General features: G+C 45.5%; 1 protein-coding gene across 1 annotated transcript in view; it reads right to left on the bottom strand.

Annotated features, from left to right (window-relative positions):
• GPRIN2 (G protein regulated inducer of neurite outgrowth 2) overlaps positions 1-23,463 on the bottom strand; it is a 266,681-nt gene extending 243,218 nt beyond the window's left edge. Inside the window, exon 1 of the mRNA XM_069610790.1 lies at positions 23,224-23,463. Within this exon, the coding sequence (XP_069466891.1) occupies positions 23,224-23,255 (32 nt within the window). The 5' untranslated portion in view covers positions 23,256-23,463. The remainder of the gene's footprint in view (positions 1-23,223) is intronic.
• Positions 23,464-25,345: the final 1,882 nt, after the last annotated feature.

The raw sequence follows: 25,345 nt of genomic DNA, 5'->3' as shown, positions 1-25,345 counted from the left end.
CTTGCAATCGGAGCAGCATAAAGTGATTCCAGTGAGATGAATAGTTAACCAGACAGAGCTACCGGAGAACTGAAAAGAATCAAATGCCTTTCCGGCATCCAACAGTACCGCTATCGCCTGTGTCTCAGGCGCCAATGCGGAAAGGATCTTTAAAAAGCGGTGCATGCCATAAGTCATGTTCCTGCCTGGTATAAAAACAGACAGGTCTGCCATTACCAGTACAGGCATCATAATGAGGAGCCATTTGGCCAGAACCATGGCAAAGACCTGGTTATTGACATCGGTCTGTAGGAGGCACAATCCTCGGGTGGCTTACGATTGATTACATGCAATAAAATAATATCGGCTTTGCACCATTGAAGGGGGCATGGGCCCATGCTCGAGAGACTTGTATATTGTGAAGGCATCATGAAGCAAGACACAGACAACAGATTCAAAGTTCAAAACTGAAATAATTTATTAACTCAATAACGCCTTACTTACCTTCTGCTAAGGTGGGATTTCCCTTCCTGAATGAAACGAAGGAAAGTCAGAGTTCAAGTTAAAAGTCTGTCTATGTCCAAAACCTATCCTTGCCCTCACAACTAAAGCTAACCAATGCGTAAGGATGTCAATAAAGGAAATGATGATTAACACAAAGTTTGAGGCTTCTTCCAGCTCTTAGCTTCCTCTTCAGCTCCCCAAGTTCAAGAAAGTTTTATAAAGTCTCAAGATTACATTTCCTATGTTCAAGGCAATATGGTCCCACACAATTCTCGGGGTTCCCATCCCCAAGAGCAATGCAACACAGTTCAAACAATAAGGGTCTTGAGGCTTTCTCAAGACAAACATTTTCAGTTCCTCAAGTCTAGGGGTTCCCTTCTCCAGGACTTTAATTCAGCCACTTGTATTTGTTTTAGTCTTTTCAAAAGGTTCAACACGACCCTCCTTCCAGCTTGCATCACCAGTTCGCTTACATTGCTTCTCCATGGCTTGTTTCACAGTATCTTTGGTTTTTATAATTTATTGCTCGCTGGGCTAAGCGCAGCTATCAGACCACACAGTCCCACCATAGCAGGTCACACAGCCAGGATCCATAGGCTCTTCAGCCCACACAGGTTCATCTGTACTTGCTCCTGTGTTCACAGTCACATTCATTGGCTCCACTTTGTTGTCCCCTTGGCTTTATGTGCAGGGTTACACTTTTCTGGCTTTTCCTAGTTAGCCCCTTGGCCCTTGGGTTTGCCACAATGTGCCACACACCGCTTGCTACTGCACTGCATCCATAAAGTTCACCTTCAGGTCTTACTCCCACCTCTATGGCACTCTTTTACACTTGCACTCTTTTCTCGTATGTTGTTTTCACATGGGCACTTTCCCTTTGGCCATCATCTGCCATATGCTTTGCCCATAAAGTTGCATTCAATTTAATATTCAATATGCTCAACTTCAAATTTTCATTCAGTTCAGTATTCAATATGAATATTTCGGCTTGGTTTCAAGTGTTCATTCAATTCGATACTTACACGTGCACAGCCCGCTAGGAAAGCCACCCAAATCCGGGGCGCTCCCGGACAAACCTGTTCTCCCCGACGGCTCCTGCTGCTTCTGATGTCGGCGGGCCCGGCCTCCGCGAGCCTCACACCCTTGCCAGGTGCAGTCTTGCACACGCCGGCAATTCTGCTGCCTCTACAGGGACGTGGATGGCATCCTCTTCCATCCTACTCGCCCAAAGCTCCAGCTGCTCGTTCTCGCACATGGAGGCTCCCACACCTGTAACAGCCTCTTTCGCCTTGGACTCCACAGGTCTTCCAGAAAGCCCGCCAGCGTCCTGGGTCCTTCTTAGGTTCCACCATGACGGCCTCCTCTCAGAAAGGGTCTCCTGCTGGTCTTTCCCACACAGGCCTCCCTGTTGCTCTCTCTGCTGTTCCCCGATTCTCCATTTATACACCGGCAACCACTTCACAGGTTGCAGGTGTGGATTCTCAATTGAGCTTGCCAGACTATACCTCAGAGTACTCAGCAGGCATCTTCTTCAACGCAGTACTAAAGTGGTGAAATGTGTTTAGTGTTCATTGCCTCTTCCTCGTCCCATTACGGTCAGATGTAACATGGGGGAAAATTAGGGGAGCTGGCGTACAGTAGCCCATCAAGGCTGGCAGAGGGTTAGGTTGGTCTTCAATAGGGAATGGGGATACCAGGTCTCTTCTGTGGGTACCCCAATCCCTGAGGACCCCCTAACCAGGTGATCCTCCCTTGTTTCTCCACCCCCCAGGGTTAGGATCCAAGAGCAATGGCTTTTCCCTGGCCACCCGAGCAAAGGACCCCAGGGGAGTAGGAGTGAGGATACCCTCTGGTTTCTCACAATTCCCATAGCAGAATAGGAGCAAGGAGAGATATATATGCTTTATAAAAGTCACCAGAAAGGCAGTCAGGCCTGGGATCCATAGACCCAGCAAGCTCCCTGTAACAACCAAAATCTCTTCCAGCGTCACTTCTCGATTGAGAAACTCTTATGTGGTTAGCCCAACCAATACAATTCTATATTATCTAGATATTGCTGCATACTCGCTGCATCCCATGTGTATCTAGAGGCATAAAAGGTGTTTGTGGCATCGTTCCGGGAATTATGCAAGGTCTTTTTATAGAGGGCATCTCTGATCACCTGATATGCGGAGGCTTCCTTTCCGCTACTAGCAATCTGGCCAGCAAGGCCCCAGGTTTTTCCCCCTTCACCGTACTGTCTTACTGAGTGGGCACTGCTAAGGAATTTCACCTCCTTACTTGCGTTTGCCTTGAAACTGTCTAGCTCCAGTCACAATGGATCTAGTACCTTGGGATATGCAGTAGTTACATACTCCCACTTCCAACTGCTTCAGTTTCTCTTCATTGGATGCTAGTTCTTTGCTAATCAAAACGGAGAATCCAGTTTTCCTTGGCCATACAGATACCCCTGATCTAACATTTAAAAACAGTCCCAGAGCACCCCGTGAGGAGATACAACCAACATTAGGATTGAAAAATGCCACCATTTTGTCATGAATTTCTTGACGGAAGACATTGTCTGCCAGAGCATCGGACTTGAAATTACAGAATTGCATTTCCACTTGACCCGTAGCAACTTCACACTCCAAAACGATCGGAAAGTGGTCGGACAGAGTTAGGGAGAGAATCCGACAATAACCCAGAGAAACCATCCCCACCCCAATTGGGGACACCAGTAAAAAAAATAGAGTCTAGCGCTTGACCCGTGCACCCAGGAGTGAAAGGTATAGTCCCGCTCATCCCAGTGATCCATCCTCCATGCATCCACCAAATTATAGGTCTCACATACATTCAGAATTTACCTCTCACCTTAGTTTGGGAAGCACTGTTACTGCCGGATCTAGCACAAGCAGGATCAAGCACAGTGTTTAGATACCCAGCCCACACAATAGTAGAATCATGACACGGCCAGGTTAACCAACACCCACTCAAAAAAGTCAGTGCTATCCACGTTCGGCCCATAGGTATTTACCAAAGTTACTTTCACTCCCACCAGGACACCACAGACCATCAGGGCCCTCCCCTCATCATCCTTGAGTGTTCTGAAATTTTACAGCCTTGTAGATCAATATCTCTACACCCCTCACATAAGTCAAATATGCGGAATAGTACCTGTGGCAACCAGAGTGTGAGGCCCAGCGATGAATGCCATGTCCACCCCCTAAGCCTGCTCAAGTATTGTAACATCTTCCTAACATTAGAGGATCTATTTCCCCCCCATAATATTCCATGTTACTACCTTAAAGGCCATCCCGTGGGGCTAAAGGGTTATAGTATGTAGACAAAGGCTCTCAACCAGATATTTCAGGAAATCTCCAGAGCTAATGAACCTGGAAGTCACCGTTAAGGTTCTCAGACTCCAAAAGACAACACCCCCCCCCCCCCAATTACAAACTCCAGATTCCCCACCCTCCCTCACCCACACGGGCAAACCCAAACAACTAAAAAAATACACTATACCAACCAACCTCCCCAATACTAACATGGAACAAGTGCTGTGCTCAGGGTGCTAGTTCCTAAGTCAGTCCATACCAACACAGGATGAACAAGAAACCCAGGGCAGACACTGAGTGGCCCAGTCAGCAGGCTAAAGTTGGCCCTCTTTGTAGGATCAATGTACGGCATCCAAGGATGACCTATCACTTGCAGCATCTGATATTCAGGGTCCATCTGACCCTCAAGGCCTTGATTCCTGGCACCAATGCGGGGGCCATGGATAGTTTTGCTCCGTCAATCCCATTGATAAAGTAGCTGGCATACTCCAGAGACGTGAAGAATTGGGATATCCCTTCAAACTGGGCCAAAGCTTTGCAGGGAAAAGCATGGAATATTGTAAATTAGTATCAGAGTCTGCGTTTGATCCCCCCATGAACGATCTCCTAGATGCTTGAACAGTTACTGAGAAATCTGGGAAAAACTTGAAATGTGTCACCATTGTAGTGCAGCTCCCCCTTCTGCTCTACAAGACACACAATGGTACCACAGTCCCGGTAGTTCGAGACACGCTATAATGGGAAGCCCCCGGCGCAAGTCTGCTGCCAAGGCCAATATTCTGTGGCTAAGAGACTTGGTTGGTGTCCTGAGTTCTGAAAGAAGCAGAACTGTAAGCACATGGATAGGTGGCAGGCTTCAGAGTAGTGAAAGTCTACCATTTCCCCCTCCTCTTTGGAGGATGAAGTATGAGAAGCATCGGAACATAGCAGGCAAAGGTCGGTTTCCAAAAAATAAATAAAAAGGGTGCAGAAGATTGTGCTGAAAGCTTTAAAGGCAGCTCCAGGCCACAAAAAAAGAAGGGTTGCTTCGTTTTTCTCCTAGTCTGGTTCTTCATTGTCAGGTGGCTCCGAATTGGAGGAACGGAGTGACCTTCGGGGCAAGTACCTGGATAAAGAGGCATGAACAAAGTTGTTTCAGCAGGTGAAAAATATAATGAGAATCCCCTCAGAATGAGAATCCCCTCAGGTCGTTCTTCGGATGTCGGGAAAAGTAAAGGTTCGCCATTTCAATGTCCCCCAAACTGGGGTAACCTCCAATGCCCGATTTTAAGGGCAAGGTTTTGTCAGAACGTAGGGACTCAGAGGATCGCAATTCCCTGATTTATGGCCAAACTGTCCTTTTTAATTATTAATATTTATGATTACAAAGAATCTTTACAAAATGTATTGAACATTCAGCTCAATTTGATATTTAAATTTAATAAAATATTTAAAACAAAAACATTAATTCATTAAGCATTACTCATAGGCAGATCATAAAAATAAAATTCATAAGATAATAAATTTCACACTATTCACTATCAACTTCAACAAGCAAAGAATTTCATGAGGTCACAAATGTCTTTTATGGTTACCTAAAATTTCATATAATTCTATAGTTTTATAATTTCACGATTTACATACACTTACAGAAAAATCACATAGTTTATATTCTTTGAGGACACAACCAAGACACTAATCGGGGATAACATCCCTATTTTAGTACAGAGAGTTTTAGCGGCACAGGCTACAACATTAGTCATGGGGGGCAAAGTCAAATGGAGTGGTATACATTCAGGGTTTTGTTACTTGGAGTAATACTTCAATACTACGCCAAAGCCAATATAGTGAATTATGGAGGGATTCCAATTCCAAGTTTAGACCATACATCCAGAATGCCTCACTTTTTATTGAGTCATAACTGTAGACATAGCAGCCCCCCCCCCCCACCCTGAGTATAGTCATAGATGGTTCCCAGGAGGCTACATTCTGAAAACACATGTTTGGATGTCTCAATGCAGCCTGTCAATTTACATATATGGCAAATTCGATGATCCAGTGCTATTTTTAACCTAGCACCCTGGAAGACCATTAAAGGAAGTTGGTTGGTACAGTCTGAACCAATTTATTAAGTTACAGTTCCTGTGTCTTAAGTCACCTACAACTGAATAGATATTCCTAGAACAAATAATTAAAAAAACAAATAAATAAAATCTAACTATCCCTCATGTAAATGTATTTTCTAGGTTTGGGGATAGATAAGAGACTCACCCTACCCTCTCTCAATACTTTGCTAATCTCTAAAATGGGACGCACAATTCCGGAAGTCAATTCTCTTTCTTTTATTCATATTGCTTCCTTCCCTTGTGACTTATCAATTCTCATCAATAGTTTTACTTACAAAATACAAATGGCGTTTTTAGAGCGTCTTGATGCGGTGAGTAGGCGCTAAGCACAGTGCTATGATGCCTTTCCTTTTGCTAACCTGTTGTCTCGTCTTCCCCACAGGTCGCGGTGCTCACCCGGTGCATGGAATTCCGGAGGCGATGCTGGTCGAGGAGCGGCTTGCGAGGTAAGCTTTTCGGCACAGTTTGTTAAATTGTAAAACTGTCCAATGCCTTGTTTTCTTCCTTTTTTCGCAGATCTGTCAGTTCGGGAGGATCGCTCATTCTGGGATGCTGATCGCAAGAGCCGTGGACAGCTAACGATGAAATTACAGGTAAGCTGCTGCTGCTGACGATGTCCTTTTCCTCCTTAACAGATGCTGTTCTTCCGAGGTTCGCGGGTGCAGCTGAACACGGCGAGCGTCACGTTGCAGAATTGCAAAGTAACATGAAGCGGGTTATCCCAGTCGGGTGTGGTTTAAATAGCTTCAAGAAAGTAGTCCAGGTAAAAAGTTCCTATGGTACCACACCCAAGAATACTATACCGCATAGCTTGGTTCCAAGGAGCCAAGCTATGTGGATGCCTCCATGTTGTTGATTGGCACTGAAATAAAGTAGTTCCAAAAACAGGTCCTTTATCAAGTATGAGCCTGGCGCCAAAGGCACCAGGACTGGCCCCAAGAAGGACTAGGCCAAGGATGCCTGCTTTTAGTGGAGACCCGGGTCAAGACCCTTCCTGGCTCATGGGCTTGCCAAGGGGTCTTCTGGATTTTTGTCGTGACAGCAGTCCTCCCTCCCCCCAACAACACCCCCCCCCTCCTCCTGTCCGGCACGGGTTTAGTTGGGAAGTTTCGATGATAGTTTTTGATCAGACGTGACGCATGAACGTTTTCACAGGATTCCCAGGATCTATCTTGGGGTCCAAATCCTTTCCAGTCAATTAGATAGTATAGCTTCCCCCTTGAGTACTTAGAATCCAGTATGCCTTGAACTTCAAATTCTGGTTCTCCGTCAACAAGAATGGGTTTCGGTGGTGTTCCAATCCGTGTACCAGGCTGCATTGGTTTTAAAAGGGACACATGAAACAACAGGTGGATGTGTAGATTGGATGGTAAATCTAATTTAACGGCCGCTGGATTAATAATCGCCTTGATGGTGTAGGGTCCTAAGTACCTGGGTTAAAAAGGTTCGGGTTCCTTTGATGGGTATATACCTGGCGGCCAGCCAAACCTTGTCCCCTACTTGATACTCTGGGGCCTTTTTACTGTGTTGGTCGGCAAATTGTTTTTGCTGGTCTTTGGCGCAAGTTAGATGTTCTTTGGCCTTTTTGGAAGCCCGAGTGATGTTGGTGTGAAGGGTTTTTACTGCTAGCATTTCCAAGCTGGTTGGGAGATCCAGTTCTGAGGTACGTGGGTGTCTACCATATAGGGTGTAAAAGGGTGTTTGTCCGGTACTGGAATGCAAGGAGTTGTTATATGCGTACTCGGCTACCCATAGTAAGTCCTTCCAGTCTCTTAATTCATGGTGCAACATGCATCGTAGGTATTGCTCAAGGGTCTGGTTGGTTCTCTCGGTCTGACCGTCCATTTGGGGGTGATGGCTAGTGGATAGCCAGACGTCAATTTGTACCATTGCAAAACACTTTCTCCAAAAGTTAGAGACGAACTGGCTACCTCGATCGGAGATCAGGACTGATGGGAAGCCACATAGTTTAACAATACTGTCCAGAAATACCTTGGCTAGTGCGGATGCGTCAGGGAGGCCTTTGAGCGGAATAACGTGCGCCATCTTTGAGAATAGGTCTACGACTACAAGAATGATGTTAAACCCTTGACTGGAAGGTAGGTCAGTGATGAAGTCGAGCGAAAGAGTGTGCCATGGTGCAGGAGGAATGTCCAAAGGTTTCAGAAGGCCAGATGGTTTTCGTTTTTGCAACTTGTTTTGTGCGCAGACTCCACAAGACTGAATGTATTGGATGACATCTCTATGCCAGGTAGGCCACCAGAAGTTCTGTTTTACCTTGGCTAAGGTCTTGGTAATTCCAGGGTGCCCTTCGATCAAAGAATCGTGATAACCTGAAATTATTTGTTGTTGTAAGTCCTTGGTGGGTATGTACAGACGACCCTTAAAAAAGGGTAAGTGATCTTTGATGGACTATTGTTCCCCCTGCGCTTGCCATGTAAGGAGGGTATCCGGATTCATGGTTTGTTGAATTTCTTTTCCCAGTTCCATTTGGGTTAAGGACATAGTGAGGCCTAAGAGTTCGGGTATGCTGGGGACTGGGTCTGGGGCCGTATAAACTATGTCATCAGTGCTAGTACGAGAGAGTGTGTCAGCTTTTCCATTCTTGACCCCTGGTCGAAAATGTAATGACAATCATATTCGGCGAAGAAAAGAGCCCACCGCAACTGGCGTGGCTTTAGCTGGTTTTAAGATATTGCAGATTTCGGTGGTCCGTGATAACTGTAATGGAGTATCTGGCCCCCAGAAGGTAGTGTCGCCAAGCTGGATTTCATTACCAAGAGTTCTTTGTCTGTGATGGCGTAATTTACTTCTGGGGGTGAGAACTTCTTCGACCAGAAGGCCAGTGGATGTAGCTGGCCAGTGTCAGGATCTCTTTGTGAGAGGACAGCTCCCATTGCTATACTGGAAGCGTCCGTTTCCACGATATAAGGAAGATCTGGACGTGGATGTCGTATGATTGGCGCTGAGGTGAACCTTTTCTTAAGTTCCTGAAAAGCTTATTCTGCTTCTTCGGTCCAGGCAAATTTTTTGTTATTTTTTCGTAGTAATACGGTGATCTGGTGTACAACTTGGGAGAAGTCTGGTATGAACAGGCGAAAGAAGTTTGCAAAGCCCAACATACTTTGCACTCCTTTTACGGATGTTGGTGATGGCCACTTTAGAATGGCGTCAACTTTGTGCAGGTCCATCCTGATGCCTCCGGGAGTAAAAGATAAAGCCTAGAAACTCTACTTCAGTTATGTGAAAGAAACACTTTTCAAGCTTTGCATATAAACAATGTTCACGGAGCTTGGTGAGGACTGAACGGACGTGCTTGATATGATCCTGTTTTGAGGTTGAGTACACTAGGATATCATCTATGTACACTAGGGCGCAGACATCAATTAACTCTCTCAGGACGTCATTCATGAAATATTGGAATGCTGCCGGAGCGTTGCATAACCCAAAGGGCATGACTTGATATTCAAATAAACCATATTTGGTATGGAAAGCAGTTTTCCGTTCGTCTCCGTTTCTGACCTGGACCAGGTGGTACGCTCCCCGAAGATCCAATTTGGTGTAAATCTGAGCATCTTTGACCTGGTCCAGCATTTCCGGGATAAGTGGCAAGGGATAACCGTTCTTTACAGTGCTCTGGTTTAATGCGCGGTAGTCAATACAGGTCCTTAAATCCCCTTCTTTTTTCGGCACGAAGAACAAAGGACTGGCTGCAGGGGACTTCGATGGACGGATGAATCGGTTTGCAAGGTATGGGTCTAAGTAAGACTTCAGATGAAGATTTTCAGGTTCCGGAAGAGCATAGATTCTACCACAAGGGACTTGAGCACCAGGAACAAGGTCAATTTGACAGTCATAAGGCCTGTGCGGCGGCAGGGTGTTTGCTGGGTCCTTCTGGAATACATCCTGGAACTCGCGGTATTCCTCTGGCAAGGTATTAGTTACACCCAGGGTGGTTGATGTCGCTCCGGGAGTTGCAGAAATACTGAAAGCTGGTTTCTGTTCTTGATAACAGGCTGGAGAGCAGTCACTGAGGAAAGTTAATTTCCTGGCCCACCAGACGATCAAAGGGTTGAGCGACTAACCATGTAGTATGAGCCGGAACTGAGGCGCCTTGATGAGATCAAACGAGTTCCCGGTGCCCGTCCTGGCCCAGCAAGGTTATCTCGGCTGTGCATTGGGTTACGGCTCCGGAAGCGATTTCTGTCCCATCTACCGTAGTCACCTTGTCTGTAGTCGGCTTAGAACATAAGGGAAGCCCCATCTCTGCAGCCAGGTCTTGATCTATATAATTCCTGACTGCCCCACTGTCGATTTATGCCTCAACGGCATGCATTCGTGACGACCGTTGGTTATTGATTAAGATCACTGGTATTGCAAAGTGTGAGGTCGGTGGCTCTTTCCTCTCACTCGACAAACTGACCTCTACGTTTGCCGAGGTGGGTAGTTTTACGATTTAGATTACTTCTCTTTATCTTTTTCCGTGGCCCCGACGATCTTGCTTGGAGGTTTCATCAGACAGTCTTTCAGGAAATGCCAAGGTTTTCCGCAATACAGACATAACTGTTGTTGCCTTCTTTTAATCTCGCTCTTTTTTTGTTAATGGAGGTCGCACCCCCCCCCCCCCCCCCCCCCAATTTGCATGGGCTCCACATTGCTTTGTTGTGCTCGGGTTACATTGTCTCTGGACCGAACATACACAGCCCGAGGATCCATTTTGGAACGATCTGCTTTTCGGTCTTGCAAACGGTGGTCTGGATGTACGACCAGATTCATGAACTCGGAACAGTCTCGAGGAGGATCAACTACTTGAGCTAGAACGTCTTTTAATTCGCCTTGTAAGTTCAATACTGGGCAACTGGGGTAAACAGCCCCCCACCACCCTGTATACCCACGGCCTCTCTGGACCTCTCCTCACCTTGTTTTTAATGCAGGTGTGTTCTCCGTCCTGCCTTCTTGGCAGGGGCGCGTTGTGCTTGGTGGGCGATTGCGATCAAGTTACTTCACTGATGCCGGCCCGCTTTGAGTCTTTCAGGTAGGTCTTATTGCTGTGGTATATTGTTGTCCTTGCATGCATTTTTGGTTTGACACTTTTTTTTTTGTATTTTTTTTATTTTTTATTGTAACATTAGTTTAATACAAAAAGAAGAAAAACCTTTAAGTTACAGTTCATCACGACCAAAAGGTTGCAGAGGGAGGGAAAGAAGAGAAGTAATAGTGAAAACTGAATTTGTCATCACCTCACCATCGCTCCCTACGATTTCATCTTTTGTTCTTCAATTAATGTTCATCATTGTCTAACATCAAAGCGTCCATGAAATGTATTATGGTGCAGGTTAACTTTGTATTAAATCCTGCAATCAAATAGCTCCACCAAGTGTTAGGGAGAATTCTCTGTATAGGCTAATTTCCTCTGTATAGGCTAATTTCCCCAAACCTAGGGAGTCCCCCAGCAGCTTTGCTGGATTTTTGGGGTTTATTTTTTTCTCCTGATAAGAGTGAGACTTTTTCTCCCACTCTTAGACATGATTTGAGATATCCTTTGACTTTGTAATGTGTTTTATGGGCTATGGGCTCCTTCACTCCATAGGGTTTCATATGTTTTTGGTAAGTGTGTTACACAGCACCCTCAGTGCAGTAACACAGGCGTGTCATAGTGACCCCCAAACATAGACTCCATACCCTGGGACTGACACTGTCTCCCAGGGCATGTAAAGTCACCATTGACTTTACTAGTCTTAAATTGTGACCAGAACCAGTACAAATCATCATATTGTGGAAGTACTGGTAGGGGTAATTAGATTGCCCCTGGGTCTGTTATTCGAGGGGGCACTGTGCAGTCCCCCCTCGTCGAGTTTCTGGCTGGTGGCAGTGGTTACCACGCAAAATATTCCACCGGAATATTTCCTATGGGATTTTCCCATTCATTTTAAACGCACCACTTTTTCAGTGCAATGTTAAAGATACCGCTGGGTTATTTAATATTTATTCCCCGGTTGGGTCTTTTTGCCAGGACTCGGTTTTAAAATGGCGTTTGTTTTCGCCTCTGTAACTCCAACGCAAGTCGAGCCCTTTGTTCCACTTTTAGCACGTTTCTGCCGAGAAGCCACCAAAAGTGGTGCCACTCTGTCTGGGTCTACAGGATGTGTGGGAGGGGGGTTTAGGCACCCTGGACTGTGTTGCCTCTGCAACTCAAGTCGCACTTGTATGATTGGCCCTGTGGCGAGCCGCCCGGCTCACCACCTAGCATGTTTGAGTGACAGCTAGGACTGATGAATGGGGGTTTTCTGCATAAAAGCAGGGCTTTGGGGACTGGAACTTCAGAATTCGCCACAGGACCAAAGAATCCGAAGAGGGAGAAGCTGAGCCGACCTGCAATGACGACACCACCGGTGGAGCCCTGCTAAACCGCCTCACCACTTCCCGACGACAAAAGATCTTCATCCCGGAGAGTCTTCTTCCTCTGAACTGGTGGGGATAACCAGTTTGCCCTCTTTTCGCCTTCCTGGATCGTCTCGTGGTCGAATCGCACATGCCAAGCACCCTGGCGGCTGGATAGCCACGCTTCACCACTACCGCGAATAAAAGGGTAGTACCTTTTAACCGGGAAACTCTGCGGCTGGTTTCTTCCCTGGCAGTGCAACGACCTCCAGCTTTCCTCCACGTCGAGATCTTCTCTTCCCCTGGACGAAGCACCAACTTGCACCCGCTGCCAGGAACTGCCCCCGCCAGAGCTTTCTCACCATTTCAGGTACTGTGTCCCACCTGGTCTCCCTTGCAACAGACTGTTCAAGGTGTCCCGTAAATCCTTGACTCTCTATCCTGGGGTGACCTGGGACCTGTTAACTAACTTTGTCTGAACTGATCCACTCTTTTTGAACTATCGGCAAAGACTTCTAAAGTATAATTCAACTGTGTGATCTTGGACACATTCCGCATTGCTCTCTCCAAGAGTGGGCCTGGCTTATGAACTTTCTTGCTCTAAAGTAGACTGCCTTTCCTGACTTGCTGTGGTTCTTTTAAAAGTGTTGGTATTGTGTGCTTTCCTAATTCTGCCCTTTCCGTCCTTTTCTAACTAACTTCTTGGATGCAAAATCAGCCAAGTGCAGAGAACGATGTGGTGTAGTCGCCTCACAATCAGTAATTAAGTGTCTCACAGATTCTGTAGCTTCTTTTCAAAATCGACGAGTCTTGCACTTAGGGATCTTGCCTTATCACTTCAATCTCCTTTGTTTTGTAGAGATTAAGATGTAATCGTAGAAACTTATCCCGATGGCAACGTGATGGAAATTTTGCCAGATATTTCGGGATCACATCAAGTTTATTCAAAACATTTCCAAAGTCAAGCGCTGTTGCAAGATTCTTTCGTTTTTCTTCATTTGTTATCCAATTTCTGTACCGCAATTTATTTTTTGCTTCTTGGTGGCGTAACAGCAAGGTGTCTAGGGAAACATCAGCATGATCTAACACAGAGTTTTTTCACCCACTCATTCAGAAGAGAAGACGATGGATGGTTTGAAACTCCATGTAGTATTTCATATGGTTTAGCAACCGGCGTTAGGTGCATTTTCCTGAAAATCGAAATTTCTTTCCATAGTACTGAACCATATAGAGAGTCTATGCATAACTCGTGTCGTATTGCGATGATTGAAGACTTCTTTTGTAGTCTTAACACCTTCCGCCAGAATTTCCCCTCAAGCTTATCCCACAGCTCATATGGAATGTTCCAGCTGGTTTCAGCCCCAAAGGATATTGCGGGAACCACCTTTTGGAGATAGAATGATAGTATTGGATTCAAGGTAAATTTTCCATAGGCTGTGTGTAATTTCGCACCCTGTAAAGCAAACATTTGCATTCGGCTCACCAGATCTTGAGTCCATTCCCACTCACGTATTGAGGTGTTAAATATTACGCCTAAATACTGTATGCTGTTTGATACTTCAAGGCGTTCATCTTTTATCCTCCATGCAAAGTTGTTGGATCTCATTGAACTACTTTGGCAAATAACAATGGTTTTAGACTTTTTGTGTTGATTTTTAAATCATTTTGGATGCAGAAGCCATGTAGTGCATTTAGCAGTCGCTGCAGACCAATTGGCGAGGCGTCCATAAGCACGATGTGGTCTGCATAAATGGCCCAGCTTATGTTTTGCCCATTTACTGTAGGTGGAAAAATCCTAGGTCAGTAAAGGACAGCGACAGATCTGGTAGCACAACTTTTCAAGTTATTTATTTCAGAGGACAGCCCTGTTTTACTCCTCTTTTCGTTATTTCATCGGACAGCTCGCTTTCCTCATTCAGTCGTACTCGAATGGAGGTATTTGTATGCAATGCAATCGGCGGTGACAGCAAATCACTAGGACACTTCCAAGTGTTTAGTTTTTTCATTTATAGATTTCGATTGATGCTGTTGAACGCTAGGCTCAAGTCAATAAAGGCAATGAACAGCTTTCTTTTCCGCTTCATTGTGTCCAATTTCAAGCTGTTCAAAAGGACCAGGTTCAGCTCTACTCCCACTCCTTTCATGAATCCTGTTTGACGTGGATCAACAACTGCATTCTCAGCTGCCCAACGTGCAAGTCGTTTTTACAAGGAAGCAAGCAAGCAAAGACCTTTCCGATAGTGTCCAAGAGGGCAATCGGGCGATAGTTCAGATCGTTCCGATTGCCCTTCTTAAACACAGGCACAACTACCGCTTTTAACCAGAAGTCCAATATGTGGCATAGACTGAATTGGGTCTCGCCGGTAAGTAATGGTGTTTTTAGAGCACCTTGATGTGGTGAGTAGGCACTAAGCACAGCGCTATGATGTCTTGCCTTTTGCTAACCTGTGTCTCGTCTTCCCCATAGGTTGCGGTGCTCACCCGGTGCATGGAATTCCTGAGGCGATGTTGGTCAAGGAGCGGCTTGTGAGGTAAGCTTTTCGGCACCGTTCGTTAAATTGTAAAAATGTCCAATGCCTTGTTTTCTTCCTTTTTTTGCAGATCCGTCGGTTTGGGAGGAGCGCTGGTTCTAGGATGCTGATCACAAGAGCCGTGGACAGCTAACAATGAAATTACAGGTAAGATGCTGCTGCTAACGATGTCCTTTTCCTCCTTAACAGATGCTGTTCTTCCGAGGTTCGCGGGCACAGCTGAACAGGGTGAGCGTCACATTGCAGAATTGCAAAGTAACGCGAATCGTGCTATCCCAGTCGGGTGTGGTTTAAATAGCTTCAAGAAAGTAGTCCAGGTAGAATAGTTCCTATGGTACCACACCCAAGAATACTATACCGCATAGCTTGGTTCCAAGGAGCCAAGCTATGTGGATGCCTCCATGTTGTTGATTGGCACGGAAATAAAGTGGTTCCCAATACAAGTCCTTTATCAAGTATGAGCCTGGCCCCAAAAAGGCTTAGGCCAAGGATGCCTGGTTTTAGTGGAGACCCGGGTTAAGACCCATCCTGGCCCATTGGCTTGTCAGGGGGTCTTCTGGATGGGGGTCGTGACACATTGTCATAGGTCGGGTTTCAGGCATAGGTAGCTATGGGATACATATTGATATGTTCTCAGAGTTGATAATAGAATATACAGTTATACTGTATAACTGTCCTTTGAGGGAGCATATATGCCAGAAAGTGATGGGAGTCATCAGATCTTCACCGGCTTGGCGTGTACATCCTATATGGTGGCTGAAGATGCCGTTCATGATCCGGTGGATGCAGCATTTAAGAAATCCTATGCATAGGCATATCTGGCTCTGTATTGGGGGATTTCCGTGAGCTTGTCAGGGCCCTTCTGGAAGGAGCCGATTGTGCCCCTATACTAGAGGGCATCCACTTGATGGGGGAAGTTTTTAAATCTGCATTTGATGAGGTGCAATCTGCTGCTCAGGTTATGGGTGTAATCGTCTATGGCAGGCAGCATTTACAACTCGGGATTAGCACTTTGAATGTACTCAAAAAGTGACAGCATTGACAACCTTTGAGGGTGCCAATTTGTTTGGCGATTCCTCAATTCAAACTCCCCTTCCGTGCTCATCCTTCTTAACCTTCCCTCTGCCATTGATACGGTCAATCATGCCACCCTTATAAATCGGCACCTTGATACCATTGGCATGACTGACCTTCCTCTCTGAACGACTTTCCCAGGTTCAACTGGGCCCTTTTCTCTCCTCACTCTCCACCTGTGGTGTCCCTCTGGGATCTAATCTCTTGCCTTGGCTATTCAACATCTATCTTGCACCCTAGCCCATTTGATCCCTGCCTTCTCTCCTAACTTCTAGTGTTATGCAGACAGCATGGAACTCTCCTTCAAGCTTCCCTCCTCTGCATCCTCCTCTTACTCTTCCATTCTAGACTGTCGTTCTGCTATTCGGGCATGCTGCAACGATCCCTACCTTAATGACTTGAAGTCTAAGATCCTTCTCATTGGGACTCTGGCTCCCACCTTCCCTCCGTCACTCTGGCTGGCCTCCATGGGCCCCCTCACCTTCCTGTGAGTCAAAAAACCTTGGCGTCATCTTCGACTCCTTTCTCTCCCCACATCACAGACATTGCCAAGAAGGCCCCATTTCAGCTGCACCTCTGAGGCATTCTCCCTTTCCTCACCTTCCACCAGAAACTCAATATCTCCAGAACTCTAGTCCTCGCCAGGCTGGACGACTGCAACAGCTTCTTCCTCAACCCACCTAACTCCTCCCTTTGCCCCCTTCAACTAATCCAGAAGAGAACTGCGAGACTTGTCCTTGGCCTCAAGCACAAGAACTGCATCTCTCCAGCCCTAAAATCTCTCATCTGGCTCCAGGTTACTGCAAGGATCAAGTTTAAAACCCTCTGCATCATCCACAAGGCTTTCTGGGGCCTGGGACCCCCCCCTTACATCCAACTCTCTCCCTAAATACCTCCCTGCTAGAGACCTTTGGTCTTCTAGCTCCAACTCTCTGCAGATCAGACGCTTCTCCAAGCAGAGAGTGGGGCAGATCTTCCTCCTCTGCAGGTGCCTCCCTCTGAAATGGCCTCCCTGCCACTCTCAGACTTAAACCTGAACTCCTTAAATTCCGGAAGATTCTCAAGGCCCTCCTTTACTCTTCCTCCTTCCCTCTTCCCCTCCCCTGCTAATGTTCCCTATCTGACTCTTGACTGGCTGACTGGTTCCTTCAGATTCTTACAGGGCACCATGCCCTCACTAATCAGTCTACCCCTGCACTTGGTCTCCTCTGATCATTCTCCACATCCCCACCAACCTGCAGTTGCCCTTCTAGGCTCCCTCCCCCTGCACTATCCTAGCTGGGCCTGCACCCCCTAGCGCTTCCAGCCCCGTTCCTCGCATTTAACACATGGATCTTATATACCCCTGCACTCTCTTCCCTCTGGGCTCTATCCGCCTGGCCTCCCCTTGCACTCGCCTAACCCTTTGGCACTTCTGCCCCGCTCCCCTCTACCCTGCGCTTCCGTTTACTCCACTTGCATGATCTGAATGCCACAAAGCCTAGTAGGACCGTTTTTTGGTTTGTCCGCGATCCCCCCACCAGCCCTTTGTCTTGTTGTGCCTTGAAACACACAGTGTATAGGTGCATTATAGAAACCCAATAAATAAAAGGTTCTCTGGAAGACAAGGTGCATAAGGGCTTTGAAGTGGATAAGCACAAGCGTTGGCAGATGTCTAAGGCATATTATCAGTCTAAGGACACTGTTTTCACAAGAATAGCAATATCTTTCTAATGCCCAATGAACTGACAAATTCTAGTGATGGATTTGAGGATTCTCAACCAGTATGTGGCCAGGTAACCTTGCATGATGGAAATATTGAAAAGAATTGTTCCCCTGGTGAAAGGGGAATTAGGGAGTGGGGGATTATGGGGGGGGGGGGGGACTCCCTGGCTTCCATCGACCATCTGGACGCATACTTCCATACCCCAACCAGGGGCTCTTTTCAGATGTTTTTGTGGTTCGCAGTAGGGAGGCACCACTTCCAGCTCTGACTCTACCGATTTGGACTGTGACTGCCTTCAGAGGGTGCACAAGGATTTGGCTCCTATGGGGACTTCAAGTCTATCCTTATCTAGACGATTGCCCAGTAAAGGTGCCCTCAAGGATTCTTCTGCAGTAGTTAATTTTCTCCCTGTTCCTTCAACTGGCTCAACTGTGGTTCCTTGTCAACTGAGGAGGAAGGCCCACCCGTATTCTCAGGATCGGACATTCATTGGGGCCCAGTTTTGGAAACACGTCAGGGGGGGGGTCTTGCTCCTAGTAGATCAGACAGTCTTGCTTCAGCACTTTTTGCTGTGGTAGGCCAGGGTGGAGGTGGAGGTGGCTTTAGCCAGGATGCTGCTCCAAGAACAGGGGCATATGATCTTGTATGCTTGTGTTAAAGTAGCAAGGTTGCACCTTAGGCTTCTCATCTCAGGCATTATAGAACCTATTGCCAGTGTACCCACAGCAGAGAGACTACTTTAGTTGGTGGCTCGTTTTGGGCACACTGAGGAATAGGTTCTCGCTGATGCACTCTGTGCCGATAACTCTTAACACTAATCCCAGTGCACTGGGCGAGTGGCAACTCTCAGAAAGCTCACGGATCAAGAGGAGTGGACTAGGCATTATAGCAAGCATTCTTCCAATTCAAAATGAGTTGGTGATTGCTAGGCCGCTACTGTTCTTTTGGACTGGGTAAGGAGAAACATTGTTTTGGTCCACATAGGCAATAAAACAGTGGTAGCCTATGTCAACTGTCAAATAGACACTATCTGGAGTGCTGGGGGTGCTCAGCCAAAGCTTGGGGAAACGGGCTGCCTACCCTGAGGCAAATGCATATCAGGTAAGTGGAAAAATTGTGACAGCATACAGACTCGGTAGAGTGTTTCCATCCTCGCAGGAGAAGTTGCTTCCACTGGAGCACGGTTTGGTTCAGTACTGTGATCTCTTTGGCACTCTGGGGAATAGAAAACCTCCTTTGTTCTGCTGCAGGTTCCCGGGCAAGGGTGGTTGTGAATGGCTGTGTAGGCATGCAGGGAGCCATGTGGGGCACGTCTGAAGTGGCAACAGTTGCAGAGCTTTTCTCTCTTCAGGGCATTGGACCATTCAAGGGCTTGGCCTTGGAGTCTTCCACTGGTGTTGAGGTTTTTCCAGGGTCCACCTTTTGAGCTGGTGGAGGAGATTGTCTTCAAAGTAAAAAAAATCATGTCAGTCTTTTTGGTTGCTACCACATCTGCCCACAGTTTGTGGGGTGGGGTCCTAGATAGGCGGCACACCACCGACATCTTGGGTTAGCAAACACATGGGACAGTTAGTTTGGTTGGAGGGTTAGATAGTGCTCATTTAGTGATGATGGTAAAATAAATATTGCTCCGCACCCATAAAAATATGTATGAAAAGACCATCTTGCATACCAAGTTAAGTCAGAGTGAAGTCAAGTCCCTCACAACAACTCTGCCATATAAGTCAACAAGATCATTTTGTGGTTTGACACAATCTGTCCACTTTGTTTCCACAAAAGTAGCCAAACATTTTTTTTATATCTAGGTTTATCTACTGCAGTGCTCAGACCCATGTATCGCCAAATGGGAACCAGATTATCTACTTGGGGCTCTTGGCTACTCTTGCAGGGTTTCCAGACCTTGGTCCGTGCTGGTGAACAGGTATGCGGTAACCTGGTGGATGGTTGTACTTTGACATGCATTATTAATGCATTTATTGTGCAACCCTGCTTATGCCCCAACTATACATTTTGAAAATATTCAAAACCATGAATATCGAGTTTGCTAGAGTTCCTTTTTTAAATCCTTGTAGCGTGCTTTGGCCCACTTATCGGTCAGGGGTCACAATTTGAAGTTGCAAGCTTCTAATCAGGCATGAATTTAAACCCCACAATTTAGTTTGCAACATACATAAAACACATAATTTCTTACTCACCAAGAGTCAATTATCACTAGCCAAGAGCTAGTGACCAGTGCACATTTTGAGGCCTGGGCTAGGTATATGGCAAAAGCCGAGGAATTGAGATATTTGTCCCACAGGTGTGTATTTTCTAGGTTTATGGAAAAGTCTAAAACAAAATCCCCACCTTTTTAGGGGATTAAAATCATCACATGTGGACTCGGTTTATATGTGGCCTGGCGATTATCCACATTTTCTGAAGGAGGTCAAAAGAGGAAAACATTTTTATATTTCATATACAAGTATCGTGGAACCTTAACTATTGTGCTGCTATCGTGACACTGTACTAATCCAATGTCTCAAAACCCAGATGATAAAAAATGTATCCAGTAGAAACTTGCTTAGAAGTTGACTGGAATTTCCCCTAGCATGAGTTACTCACAGCTGGCACCTCAACCACATGTTAGCCGGGATGATAGCTCAAGAGAAAAAAAAAGCTTGCCTTGGGAAAAGGACTATGCTCTGCACCATGTGGTTGATATCCAGACAAAGCCAACTCAGCTCTTCACAACCCCCTGCCCCTGGAACAATGGAGTACCAGGAGTGGTTAATAGTGATCTCCATTATTACAGCACTTAGAAGCTGGAGGAATGTAGCATCAAGCAACAGGTCACTAAATTATTATTATTTTTTAATTTAAAAAGTTGTTTATAGTTTACATATACATTTTAAAACTTTTACAACATATATTTGTTTACATGACTTAAAAAATAAAATTCAAATAATGACATGTTTCCAAGTCTCTATAGCATTACGTAAAACACTTATCAGTATTCCCACTTCCCTCTGATCATCAATAATTGGCAATTGACTTAATATAATGACATACCAATGACTTATGATTAACAAGTATGGTAGATAGCTTGCAACAATTCTCCTAATGAACATAATTCATAGGCAAGATAATCATCCGCTACTCTGAATGCTTGAACCATAATCACATTTTTCTTTGTCAGTTCAATCTCAATTTTAAATAGTACACAAGAGAGTGCCAAGATCAAACGCATGCTATTTCCATGCATGCAACGTTCCCAAAATGCAATTCTTTCTATGTCTGTTTCCTGCAGAAAATAATATCCCAGAAAATTACATCTATCTTCCTCAAAATGAGAACAGTAAACCAATAGATGTTTTAAAGATTCTAACTGTTTTTTTACATAAACAAACTCGACAGCTCAGGTCACCTTTTAAGGAAATGACCTGATCCCACCTCTGCATGCGCTTCAATGTAGGAAACTGAACTTAAATCTCGTACATATGTTTCTAACTGTATTGCAGGGACATTTAATGATGTATAAAGAGCAAGACTCCCTCTTTCGTGATCTCAATGCATATATGTACTATATTCTTTGTTTGCATCCAAGGTCATTGACCAATCCCAGTCATATAATTTTAGTTTGTTTCTAAACACACCTATTTTAAGATCTTCAATGGAAACGTCAATTATTATTATATATCATACCCCTACCCTTACCAGAACGCGATCTCTGCTTTTTTAATTTCAAGGCAGTGCACCCGGTCCATGTCCCTAATGTTTCTACTCGATCCAGTTGCTGACATGACTTTTAATATATCTTCTGAACCTTTATCGAGACAGAGCAAGTGGCCCCCCTCATCCACGGCACCGCCTGCCTACACAATGCTTAAGAGCACCCTGCCAGCTCCACTCACCCCAGCTTTCCCTTGTTCCTTACTGTTCTGCTTTCCACCTGCACTCTTTATTCCTTTGCAGAGTCTCAGTCCAAAGGCTATGTCAAAGACAAAAGGATTGGCTTTGTCAATGCTTGCTTTTTTGATAACCCTTATGTCTGAAATCGTGCCGTTTCCTAGAACTGTAAATATCAAGCATAACCCAGAGGCATGCTACTGGTGATATCTCGTGGGGGGGGAGGGGGGGGAGTGGGGGGTTGAAAAGCTGAGTAAACTCCAGTGACGTCTGAACGTGAGAGCCACAAGTGGCGAAACGCTGAAGCGGGCACACCAAGTCACTTAGGTAGCTTACCCAATAATAAAATGACAACCTTGAAGGTTGAAAGACTAGGCAAGATCAGGCAGTATAAGACCTTCACGTTACTTTTTCTGCAACAGGTGCCATTCACCCGTAATTATTGCTTTATGGAACAGGTACTCAGGTTATCAATTTCAGAAGGATGAAAGGCGGAGTACAGCCACTGCAGGGCTAGAAAGATTTGCCGGGAAGTTGCACAGATGTACGCAGCATATGCACAGAAAAACGCGTCTTTTGTTAAAACAATATTCCGCCGAAAAAAGGTCACTTTGATCCATTTGGATTACTTCAAAACATTGAATGCCTTCCTTCCGGCTAGTCATAGCTTCGCCCGCCATCCACCACGGTGCTTACGATGCAATAAAAGCCTCAACTTAATGGTACTGCTTAATCAACATCGGCAAGCTGAAAGGCGGGGTCGACCCATCGCCTCTTTACATGCCACCCTCGCCTTACAAACACACCCGTACATTAAAGCTCTGGTAAATCCACCAACTTTTCATAAAGAACTTGTACAATGTCATCTGACGCAAGACCACGCATTTTCAGGGTGCAGGTGCACGGAATTGCACTAAGTGTATAGATCAAACAAATACACAACTATGAGTCTATCATGGAGTTCTACCGAGTTGGACTAGAGACTGGTTCGCCGCTTTTGTGGACCGATACAACAACGATCAAATAAAAGCAAGAATTTAGAGTACCCGTTGACACAATGTTTCATTATGGAGAACAAACAGACCCAAGCTGACAATTAAGAAGACGTGCGTTGTGTAGCGCTGGAGTGTACTCCCATGACTTGGACACCATCTAACACTTCGGGACTGGACGCACTACTTTGATTTGTCCCGCTGTGTTCGGGTTGTGGCAGTGGATAGGGGGAGGAACTGACGATCACTAGCAGCAATACGTGGTATATTTACAAAACGCTGTCAGGTTCGCACTCTGGAGACACGCTGCGATTGTTGAAACTTATACATAGATGCCACGCGCGCATATCTGAAGGTAAGAAAAACGATCCAGTTAAACTCCTCAATATTGCACAAAGGCCGCATAAACACAAAAGGTATTAAAAGTAAAAATGCACAACCACCAGAAACCCCCCACATGGAAAACAAGACAGGTAATTTGACTGAGGATACAAAGTCATCTTGGCAGAAAAGCACTGCAACGTAGCAAGCATGTCCCGGAGGTATCATGCTTTTGTCCTTCCCTCTCAAGGAACAAAGGGTGGTTTGTTTTTCTTACCTGGAGTTGCAAGACTGCAAGCAACACAAAGACATCGCGTTTTTAAAATGCAACAAAACAGTTATATGTTCAGAGAGAAATTAACGGAGCCGATTTCCAAGCAACGCGACAGTACGTTTTTTCCAGTAGAGGAAAAAAAAAAGATTTGACCTTACCTGATGTTGCTACAAGGCAGCAAAACGCACATGCAACAAGAATACAAATAAATGTAATAAGGCAAACGGGTTAAATGTCAGGGTTTCCTATTGGGAGCAGGCGAAGAGGACGTCCAATTCACCCTGAAGCAGGGGGAGAAATACGTGGAGCCGAGGAGAGGAGCGCGCAAGAAATTACAGCAAGTACCATTGCCACAGGTTCTCTGAGCGAAGCTCGCTACAGGTGACATACCCCTCCCCTTCCCAGCCCGCAGGCAACGAGACGACGCGTGCGCAGAATCAGCAGAGTAACTACTGGTGTCAGGGGAGGCGAGCTGGCGACACAAAAGAAGGACCGGTGGCCACCCTCGCAGAGGCACAGGCAGAAAATACACGAGTCTCTTGAAAACATACTAGTACACTGACATATGAAGCCACACCTCGACATCTTTGATCTGCGGTTAAATCAAACTCACGAGAAACACTGAATTCTTGAGAAACATTGAACTCGTGAGAAACATTGAATGTTTACAATTATGCACACAGCCATACCTTATATTTGGTGTCGTTTTTGTTTTCTGTTATCTATTCTTGATAGTGGATGCCCTCAGCTCCTTGCTAACCCGTCGCGAGGCCCTCTCTATTTACTCAGTTCGGCGAATCCATCGCTATGTCGGTAGCAGCGTGTACATCGAACGATTGCAGTCAATAGAATTCCTTCGAGGTTACTCGAGACTGCCATGTTGGACTGGAGCGTTTTAGAGTGACAAGAAAATGCTGCCGCAGCATTAGCTAAAAAATAGCAATTTTTCATGAAAGAATTGAGCACATTAATTGTAAAGATCTCTTATTATAACAAATATATAGAAGTTATGTGGTCAACACAATGTATGCTACTGCAACCAACATGCGTGCCATCATTTTGGATTGGCCTTGGAGGGGGATTTTGCCATGGAAAGCGGGAGAATCGAATTTTTCCATTGAGTTGTATTGAGGTTAGGGATAATTTAGGAGGGAGAAAGTAACAAATGGCAACATTTATGATAGAAATAGGAAATCTCCCATGGTGCTGGAAATTGACATTTTTAACTGTGGGAGCCCACCAGCGATGTGGGAGTGGAGGGGTGAGGGCAATATGCATTTCCCTTTTAGGAGTTAAATCACTAATATCTGCTAAATAACCCAAGAGAGGATGATCATTTCCTATAATGTTGCAAGCAACGTATGAAAGGCGCACACCTTTTAAACCTACAAAGCTCTTCTCAAACTGAAGAGTAGATTTGTAACAGGCGTATTCCCAGATATACTGACCAGCCGTTTATAATTGTTATTTTATAAGGCATTTAAATACCAACGATTGGTTTCTCAGTGCGGGATCGGATGTGAACCTGTGTTGTGCTGTGTTGTCTTGCTTCCAAGACCAACTCGTTGCCCTTCCTCCCCTAAGTGGTCTTGTGTGTAGGTCTCTTGACCTCGGTCCTAACTGCAACTGCATGAGTTCAAGTCCTATGTTCGGTAGCGAAAGCAGATCGAAAATGCTAAAACTCTTAAACAAGATATGAAATCCAGAGAGATATATGTTGGCAAATATGGACCAATGACCAGCACTGGTCATGAGGATTCGCATGTATGAACCAGTGACCGTCTTTCCATGCCGTCCAACGTTTAAGAACACAGCAAGGGGCCTTTTGCACGAGAAGAGCATTTGTTTTAGTTTTGGATTAACAGAGCTCTCAAGTTTTCCCATACCATGCCTGAGAAAGTCATCCGGTCCTGGTTTGATTCTTGAAATCTGGGAATTGTAGTTTTGTCTTTCCCATTTTAAGTTTTTCACTACATGCCCCAAACAGGACTGTATTATGTTCTCGCCATTGGCATTAGGGAACATGACAGCTGTGTATTGTGCTGCCAAAAAGGCCAAAACTAATTGCAGGTTATAGAAGGGAGGTGGAATGTGAGAAGGGACAGACAGCCTGTGGTGGGTGTTGTTTGGGTTTTCACCCATCCATTGATGCTGAACAGAAAGTTGATGGCTGGAAGGTTTTGAATGAATCATACACAGGTCAATGCTCTGGGTAACCATCCAGACCATGTTTTTCCGTCTGTCATGTCAATGCTTAAGGGGAAAGATAATATGCACATC

The sequence above is a fragment of the Ambystoma mexicanum genome, chromosome 8 (genome assembly GCF_040938575.1).
Source record: "Ambystoma mexicanum isolate Mex_15411 chromosome 8, UKY_AmexF1_1, whole genome shotgun sequence".
Lineage (NCBI taxonomy): Eukaryota > Metazoa > Chordata > Amphibia > Caudata > Ambystomatidae > Ambystoma > Ambystoma mexicanum.
Note: the sequence above shows the minus strand (reverse complement) of the source record. Positions and strands in the feature narration are given on the sequence as shown.